This window comes from Neodiprion lecontei, chromosome 7 (assembly GCF_021901455.1).
Source record: "Neodiprion lecontei isolate iyNeoLeco1 chromosome 7, iyNeoLeco1.1, whole genome shotgun sequence".
NCBI lineage: Eukaryota > Metazoa > Arthropoda > Insecta > Hymenoptera > Diprionidae > Neodiprion > Neodiprion lecontei.
Genome location: NC_060266.1, coordinates 1,355,080 through 1,365,623, shown reverse-complemented (window position 1 = coordinate 1,365,623; position 10,544 = coordinate 1,355,080). Strand labels below are relative to the sequence as shown.

The 10,544-nt window shown below is 28.9% G+C and overlaps 1 protein-coding gene across 7 annotated transcripts in view; it reads right to left on the bottom strand.

The window, feature by feature from the left end:
• Positions 1-2,180: 2,180 nt before the first annotated feature.
• The window catches only part of LOC107218297 (synaptosomal-associated protein 25), a 43,986-nt gene continuing 35,622 nt past the window's right edge, over positions 2,181-10,544 (bottom strand). For 5 of the 7 annotated variants that reach the window (XM_046744750.1, XM_046744751.1, XM_046744752.1 and 2 more), the window contains one exon: positions 2,181-8,439. In XM_046744750.1, coding sequence (XP_046600706.1) covers positions 8,374-8,439 — 66 coding nt within the window. In that variant the 3' untranslated portion in view covers positions 2,181-8,373. Of the gene's footprint in view, positions 9,673-10,544 lie in introns of all 7 variants that reach the window. The other 2 variants (XM_046744753.1, XM_046744754.1) reach the window with 1 other exon arrangement.

Below are 10,544 nucleotides of genomic sequence, written 5' to 3'. Positions count from 1 at the left end.
ATGATCGCGCAGGTTTCACCCTTTTTTACTCTGAATTTTCAACCGTGAGATGCGGGAAAATTTTTCCCTTAACGCGCTTCATCCGCAAACTAATATCAACGAATTTATGTCTAGGCAGAATATAATATTTACATACCAATTGCGATACAATCTTAATAATTCTATTTATAATTTATTTTATGTTCATACGCTTTTCTTGCTTCTTTTAATCTTGCTAAGAATTCAAATATACTATAATATACATGTATATTGTATGTATGTATACGTGTAATATGGAATTTATATAAGAGCATTTTTGTAATTCAATGTAATACTATAACAATAATGTAATATTAATAATAATAATAATAATAATAATAATAATAATAATAATAATAGTACAACTATAAGCAATGTTTGCTGTCTTGATTAATTTTAGTTTTTACCTATCAACGCTTTCTTCATTATTACTTTGCTATGTACTAGTAAAAAGCGAAGCAGTGAAATTTATTCTTATATAATGAAATTCTATGTTTGCAATACTTTCTTCCACTTTGATATACACTTTTCATTTTCATCGCTCTAATTACTGTCATACATAGCGAATAAAGAATATACATATATATATATAAACTCGTATTTATGCGTTACGATTAATATTTGACGCTGTAATCGTATAATGTTAGTTACACAAATATATCGTCGATAAGATAGATACTCGTAAAGATGATTTCGCGAACGGAGCGAAAGGAACTAAAAAACCAATCCAACCGTTGATCCCAGCAAAATTTTTTCTGGTATTGACAAAACTTTTCACTTTACTATTATCTTTTTCAGTTCTTTCGCTGTTCAATATGTGCAGGTTAAGATGTATATACATGCATACATACATATATATATATATATACACATGTATATATGTATAATATTGTAAAAATGAATACGTTCGTTACATAATATATTTATTATTGCTTAGAGGTATTTATTATTGCGATAATTATACATAATATACAGAGAATCTTGTGTATACAGTATGCATAATATTATAACGTCAAGCCCCGTGCCACGTTAATTATCATCGTTAATTAATACCTCTCATCATTATTCCTTTTCGTTGCTCATTTTTACAAATCAATAATTATTACATCCAGATTCATCTTTTCTCTTTTCCGTTTATCAACAGCTGTATATATTAAATTTGCAAAGCATTGGAAAACGTGGCTCACAGGACTTGCGTGTAAGTTACGGAAGAGGGTGAGAGGCATACATATACGTATATATGAAACGAATTGCGAAAATTTTGCAAAAAATGGGAAACCTTGTGTACGGAAAGAAAAAGAACTTTCGACGTAGGGAAGATGACGAAATTTGTTTGCTTCGAGTTTCCTTCTTTTTCTTTCTCACTTGATTTATTTATTCTATTAATTTTTTTCTTTTTTTCGCTTCACCTCGACTCTCTCTAAAATTTATGTTCCTACGCCATGCATACACACACAGACAAATATGTATAGTCGAGAGACGAACGGATAGAGACAAGACGGACAGACAGACAGACAGACAGACAGACACAGAGATAGACGGACACGTATATCGTAATATAGAATATATGCTTAGATAATAATAAGGGTGCATGGAGCAAATAGGGTGTGTATGCGAAAAAGACTATTTTGACACATTATTGAAATTAAATATTATAAATAAATACTAAATACTATATTAATAATAATGACGGTAGTAATATTGCAATTGATATTTGTGTGTGTCGCAGATTGATTATTATCAATAATTATAAGTATAAAGATAAATATAGCATTATAGACTGTTGTAATATTGTTCGTTACAACAGAGATGAGATGAATTATTGAAAAAGAAAAAATAATAGATAATAATAATAATAATAATAATAACAACAACAACAACAACAATAATCAAACTAATGAGAAAATAAACAAATAAACAAATAAAGGTTATATTATGTATTATTTAGGGTATGTACCGTACAGATTTAGCCAAATTTAAATATCATCATTATTGTTTCATGTAAATAGTATGTTATAATACATTATTACCGCCGGTATAATTTGTGTATGCATTTATCATACACGCCTTTTGAATCGGTATAGAACGCGGGACAGAAATATCTACTTTATTTATTTATTTATTTATTTATTTATTCAGCTGTTTTTGTTTATTTGTTCAAATATTACATTCTCGTTTCTTTGTTGTTTTTTTCTTTTCTTTTTTTTTTTTCTTGTAATTCCCGCATTATTCCGAGCTACTGATTTTCGCAATTAAGATTACGATTATTATTTTCTTTCTTATAACCGGGTTTACTTCTTTTCATTCGATTTAAGCTTTCATTTATTTATCCATTTGCTTATTGATATTTTTTTTTTTTGTTTCCCGGGTGAATAATTTTTTTTCAACTATCAACTTGACGTTCTAATACCACCGTTACTGAAAATTCGCGGTCGCGGAACACCGGATATGTGATATATATACGTACATACAATCACAGCTGTTTGCCCATCACCAAAAACCGCTCAAGTTCTCGCAATAATAATAATAATAATAATAATAATAATAATAGTAACAACAATAATAAGAGTAATAATTTAGCCTCGCTATTCATTATTATGATATTTTATATACCTATATACTAATATGGTAAGTATATTATAATAAAATATTATTAAGTTTCAACAATTTTTAGTTCTTTCTTCTTCTACTGTTCGTCTCTATACTGCATAGCCTCGAACGAAATTTTCTATATCATAATATTAATTCATCGTCTTTTTTTTTTAGAATTTCTCTCCTGCACCATCAATTTTTCGAGTTTTTTTTTTTTTTTTTAAATTTTTGTTTCAATTCGTTTTTATTTTGTTTATTTTTTTTTTTTTTCTGCTCGTATGATATAATATTCTTATCAATATGGAAAAGTTTTAAAATTTTTTAATTCAAATAGTGCAGTGATAAACTTTGCATTATTATATCTGTTTTAATAATTTAACAAGCAACTACTTGGAAATCGAAATCGCTTATATATAATAATAATATATATGTATAACTTGGCCAGCGATTGCGAAAAAATTTTATACACACGAACGCTAGGAGATGCTTCAAATTTTTATATTATATCAATAATAACGTATTATTATTATTATTATTATTATTATTATTATTATTATTATTATTACTATTACACGTAGAATTTAAAGCGGTAAACTTAACTTTATTTATTATAGATATTATATACACATTTTATTTACATTTATTTTTCCCCCCTCCCCCGTTCATTATTTCAATCCGACGCGTATTTATAATAACAATAATAAAAACGATAACATTTTTTTAACGCAAATATCAATTCTCACGCGTTTCACTTTTCAAGCTCGACGACTGATTTTTAAGGAGAAGAAAAAAAAAATAATATTGTTTTCACAGCTTTTGCGACAAACGAGAGAAACAATTTGAAAGGAAATTGTGCGAAATTGAGGAAAAAATAATGACCGTAACGTAGAATGTTGTTTTATTTAATTATGTATGTAATTAACGTTTAGCGAAATAAGAACAAAAAATCGAACGTACTTTCGTTGCCTAATTTTTTTGCCTCAACCTGCGTGGTAATTACTGTTGTTTTATTTTTATTTATTTTTTTTTCTACTCACTCGATTCGTCGTCGTTATAAATACACAATCGCCGTTGCCTTCGACAGCATCTAATCGTATTCAAACAAGAAGCTAATCAATGTAACACGCATATCGATATATGTCTGAATTTTTTAAATTTCTCTCGCACAACTAATCGTCGTTCATCATGTATATATAGGTATATACACATACGTATACATACATATAATTATGTATGCATAAAGTTGAAATTATTCATTTACTTGTCTTCTCTTAATAATACTATATATATATATATATATATATATATATATATAGTCAAGGTATATTAATAATTTTCTCTAATAATAATTCGATAATGACGCATACAATAATATCATAATAGTATAATGATAATACGGGGTATTAATAACAGAATACATATATCTATTTATATTTCTTTTTTTTCCCCCATCACTCTTCTCCTTATCATTTCTTCGTCGTTTAATGCGATGATAAAATGAGAAAGAAACAAAAAAAAAACCAAGAAACGAAAATAATAATAACAACAATAATAATAATATTGCTCCATCCCGCAGTAACAATTCTCAATAGTTATATCTTTGTATGTTAATATTCGTGTAAACAAGCCGTATTCATATAAATAGCCCAGCTGTTTAAGTTTCCCTATATTGGGCTAAAATACTAAGGTGTTGTAACGCATTTTTTTTTTTTTTTTTTATACTATATATATCACTATATACTACATTATTACGTAATAATAATAACAATGTAGTTATAGGCTAAAAGATTAATTAAATCAATATTTCCATCGTTTCATTCTCGCTGTAACATTTCTTCTTATATTTTTGCCCACCCACGCATAGTATACAATATATTATATATAATGTATAAGTAACAATTTTTTCAAGCAATCGCCGAATACGGGACAAAATGATTTTAGAAAAAACCGATATGAAATATTTTTGTTAGCAGAATGGAAAATCTAGGTGATACAACAATAATTCTCTCTCTCTCTCTCTCTCTCTCTCTGTTTTTCAATATACATACACATATATGTTTAAAAAAAAAAAATTAATCTTAATTTTTTTCATCGTTCTCTTCGTTATACATTAACGTATAGATTTTATTCTTACCCGTATATGATGAAATTATTGCGATCGTTGGTGTCGTATTTTACACATTATCTTTTTTCTTTTTATCTATTTATCTCTCACTCTTTGAATATTCTCTTATCGTATAAAACATCGATTAAGTTAATATACCGCGCTGTACAAATTATACCTATATACATATAGGCTTACGATTAATTCATATTTCGTTAAACTACTTTTGATTTCGTCTGCATCAATTTTATCAAACTTTTAACCCATTTTCATTTCTATATCAATTCTTTATCAAGGATTTATAGTTGTTTTCAAGTTTGTTTTTTTTTTTGTCGCGTTGAGAAAATCTAAGATTACGACGAAGAAGAAGGATAAGAAGGAGAAGAAGAAGAAGAAGAAATTAATGTTCAAAAGGCAAGAGCAAAAACTAGAAAGAGACATTTTATAGAATACGTTGAACGGTTGATTGGTTTCGGCGGTTGCTCGAAATGATGTTACCACTTAAATACACGATACACGCTTTCCGATCTGTTTTTTCGTTAAAATCTCTGTACAATTTCTTATCATTCTCTATAATTCTTTCCAATGCAATTACAATATGTATATTTAACAATTTACAAGTGTCGATTATTATTTTCTTTTCTTTTTACTTTTTTTGTTCGTTTGATTTGTTCTTGGAGTTAATCTTACCGTGATCTCGCACATAGTGTGTGTGTGTGTGTGTATGTGTGTGGCATATAATAGTAATAAATAATTAATAAAATAACGTTGAAAACCCCAAAGAGCTTGTCTCGAGTAAGTCGACCGATTAATTGGGAAAACAAAATTGACGACAGAAACGGTGAAATATTTTCACCTAACGTGTACCTTTTTTTTTTTTTTGACTTTTCCTTTTTTGAGATTTACCGATCACCGTCGATTCATTTTCTATTTCGAGAGTTTAAGTAGCAATAACAATGATAATGATAATGAAAATTATTCAGACGTACAATAATATTGTTCCAAGTATGTAATGGGTAAATTTATGTGTATATATATATTATATATTTATGTATATTATCCAATCTGTTTGAAATATTAGTGTATCTTTTTCTTTCTCTTGCTCTTTTTGGTACTTTTTCCTTTTTTTTTTTTTTTCAATTTTTCTTCTTCAATTTTCGTCGAAGAAAATCCAGTAATAATTATACCTCAACTTGTATGTATAATAACAAGTAATAATCTGAATAATACTAATAATGTTAATTACAATTATAATTAAGTATATACATACATATGTGTATATATATACGTATGTATACCTATATTAATAATAATAATAACAATTGTAGCGATTTATTACAAGTGTAACAATTGCCTGGTATATATATATGTATATTATAACAGATTCGAAGTTTGAAAGAGAAGCCATTAATATTGCGAGAAAAGAAGACAAAAAAAAAACAAAAAACAAACAAACAACACACACATACATATATATATGTATAACATACGTGATAAGAGCGAGGAAGGAATATAATAAAAAGAAAAGAAACTGTAAATAAATGGTTCAAATAAAAATTTTGTCGATAAAAAAAAAATTGAAAAAAATTCAGCAGCATGACAGCGTCAGCAGCAGCAGCAGCAGCAGCAGCGGCAATTGTTGTTGTCATTGTTGTAAATTATTCAACAATTATTCACATCGCATGCTGTGTATATATTTTTGTAGCTGGGCGAACTTAACTGTTTCCTTTCTTGATTTTTCTTCCGTTGAAGTATACATAGGTATATATGCGTAGGTATTATGGTTGGTATATAGTATAATAGATATATAGATATATTGCGGCGTGTGTGTGATGTACAAGTATCCCTTTCGAATTTATTTTTATTATTTTTTTTTTTTTGTTTTTTTTTTCTCGTCGTATAACACGCAGGTGAATTTCGACGAGATGTTAAAGAGCTAGAGAAGAGTTTTCTTGTTTGCTGTGAATGAAAAATCTGTATATATTATAAATATACGTATTGTATAGTTGAGTCGGAGTTGTGATGTTAATAGTAATTGGAATTATTTCAAGGAACAGTTTCTGCAAACAAAAAAAAAAAAAAAAAATCGCTGAAGAGGTCCTCGTAAATTTGTTATATTATTGTATAAAGGGAAATTTTTTTTTCTCTGCCTGAGTAAATGATTTCATCTGTGGGATGAAAACGGGGAAAGAAAATGATGATGATGTCATTTTGTTTCTTGTTGTTCTTGTTTCTTTTTTTTTTGTTTTTTTATTTCTACTTAAAGAAAAGATCCGGAGAAAAATATTGAACCGAACGTTTTTTTTACCATGAAACAAAAATGAGAAACCAATTCTACGAGTTTACTCTTACGCATTCAGGGGTAGGTGATATATTGTGTAAATATATTTACATATACAAATATTACGGGAAAATATTACCAATCACGAAATAAATCCTTGCATTTTTTTTTTTTTTTCTTTGTCAACGAGTAAAACGACGATAGTAATAACAACGACCGAAAAATAAATATCGGAGTGACGTGTTCGATGATAAATTTTTCACATACGTATGAATATAAGTGTATAACGAGGGGATATGTCGGTTTTCTTCTCATCGACATTGTGTATGTAACATGTGCATAAACGTAAGTGTATGTATAATATTGTATCGCGTCGGTTTTGCGCACAAGTCGAGCAACAAATTGTACGGTGAACAATTTGTTTCGAATAGTTCGAAGGTTGGTAAAGATAGAATAAAAAAAAAAAAAAGAAAGAAAAACTTGTGTTGTATGCTACTGAAATTTTTGAAAAATATTTGAAATTTCCGTGTCACATCGGATGTGCAAACATATGTTTCTAATATGTATCACAATGTAGTACGAGAAGGCGTGAATGTGAATCATTTTCGATCTTTGCCTCAAGTTTGAGGATAAAAGGTGCTGAGAAAAAAAAAAAAAAAAAAAAAAAAAAAATAACAGTAATTGAAAAACGAACGACAGGGACTAAAAAAGCACACAATAATGAAGAAAGAAAAGAAAATACACACTGATCACGACAGACAATAGAATATCATTATTGCTCAATGCGCTTATTATATTATTTATATATATATAATACTGTAGTCCATCGATTATACACGTCAATATTCATGCCACATACACATAATATGTATGCTTTTATAAAATTTAAACATGCGCTAAATGTTCTATTCGAAAGTTTGAGAGAGAAAAAAAAAAGAAAAAAAAAAAATTGGGATCACGTTTCGATCAAATTTGAAGTTGAACTAAAATCGTGGTATGCAACAATCATTAATGATGCTACAACATTTACACGAGTAAGAGGGGTGACAAAAAATTTTTTTTTCATTGGTTGAGAAGAATTATAAATTATAACAATTAATAACAATATCGATATCATACAATATTTAATAATTTAAACGTATATATATATACGTATATATAAATATATAAATGGAGGACCTCTTTTTGATCGATGATTATAATCCCGTGTTTAGGAAGCGGAAGTGAAGGCGCAGAAGATGAAGGAGGTGAAGATGACGAATAGCGTCAATAATCATCGTCCGTCCGAAATGTATATTTTTTTCTTTTCTTTCGGTTTTCTTTTTTTTTTTTGGTTTTTTCATTACTACGTTTTTGTTTGTTACTCATTTTTTTTCTCTTACGACTTGAGCAGCTTGTTCGTACGCTGATTGGCCACAGCGATCCTCGTTTCGTTGGACTCCCCCTATACACCACACACACACGCAATATAAATTTTCTTTTTCATTTTTGTTTGGATCATGTTTTGCAATTTTTTTTTCCACTTGTCGTGGAATTGGAAGAAAAAAAAAATATACACATGTATACGTGTACATAATTTGAAGGATAAAATTTAATAATTTTTAGCAGAAATTTCACTCGCGCAAAAAAACCGAAGTCAAATTTCATCGTTTCAAATCAAATAAAGCAAAACAAAATTTTCTACGTTGTTCCTTTTTCCATTTTTTATCTTCAACAATCTTCCCGTTTTTGTTTTCGTTCTTTCTTCCTTTATTAATAATATCATAATTTTCTTTTTGTCTTTTTCTCGCAGTATTAGTCGACACCAGTATTTTGGGATGTAAGTTTTTTTTTTTTCCCCCCAATAATATTAATTACGATGATAATAATATTAATAACAACAAGAGTAATGATGACGACGACACCGATTAAAAAAATAACGACAAAGACAATAATAAAAATAAGTTTAATAATGCCGTCGGTTAGGAACGTCGCGAATGTAATAATAATAATAATAATAATAATACTAACAATAATAATAATAATGATAACAGTAAAAATTACTTAATCAAGTTACGCGAGAAAAAAAATCCGATTATAAACGGAGATTGGCAGGTCGAGGAACTTTGAAATTTATGTCGAAATATCGAAGAGACGGGGGGGGGGGGGGGGAGCAAAAAATTAAAAGCAAACACTATTTTCCAAACTCCACAAATTCTCCCGACAATCGTTTAAGTACAATAATATTATGTCTATTATAAATATCAATCTATACTCCGAAATTAATATAATTCCGAAATTACGGGAGGCGAGGAAGGAAAAGTGAAACCGCGAAGCAATCGCGATTAATTGATTATTACGTTATACGGTGGATTAAATAATATTATTAGTTACGAAGCAATAATAATAATAATAATAATAATAATAACTGATAAGGTGTAAGTATGACGGGATATATACATATACATGTGTATCACGTATACATTTCTACATGCAGATGCGTGTCGGCAAGGTGTTCGGATAATATATAAGTATAGTAATAGATATATGTGTAATAATAATGATAATGATGATAATAATAATAACAACAAAATATCTGAATTTCGATTTCATTAGAACATATTCTCGGGGAAACTTATTTAAGTAGCTGATGAGCGCGTTCGTTGGCCACCTGTATCCTCGTCTCGTTCGACTCTCCCTGCGTATTGAAATTCACACAAGAATAAAACCAATGCAACTTTGCGTGATAGGAGTGTAGAAAAAGAGAATAAAAGAGACAAAAGAGGAGTGGAAAAAGAAAAAATTAAAAAAAAGTGTCAAAATTCATCACGTCTCATTTATTATTTATCAATTAACTTATTTTTGTTAGATATTATATGACTTTTCCTCAACCTCGACCGCGAATATTATTACGTGAAAGTCATTCTATCAGAGTCCACGAAATTCCACGATTTATATTTTTCTTCTAACTTTTCCTCGTTGAAAAACAAGAAAAGACAACGATAATTACACCGATGTATTATTTTCGACACGTTTCAAACTGTGCGTGTATGTATAATTTTACTTACCCTGTCAGCAGAGTCGTTGTCTGTGTTTTAAAGGATCAATTGATATTACACACGTGAAAAAAAAAAAAAAAACAACCGGTTGAGATGTACTAGAAAATTGTAATTGTACCAGAAACGGCAACACTGACAGTCAATGACGTTGAGCGCCTGTGCACTTCCAGAATTGGGAAAGAAAATAGGGTTATGTATGGCTTGCGATTAGCTGAGCCATCGGCAAATTTTATTCGGTCAATTACACGAATATGAAACTACAGAAAACTTTGTGCAAATTGTGAAGCTTTAGTTGTTTCGCAAGGACTCTATATACCGCAAAAAATGAGACGAAAAAAATATTTTAAAACTAAATACGGCCCGCTCAGAGTGACGCGTTATCTTCCCACCAGATGTCACAGCTATATATTTTCCTTCCCAATTGACGAGAGCGAGGTTACGCTGTGCATCGTATTTCGGCTCGTGCGATATAGGCGAAAATTATGTTTAGGAAAAAAAAAAAAGAAAAAAA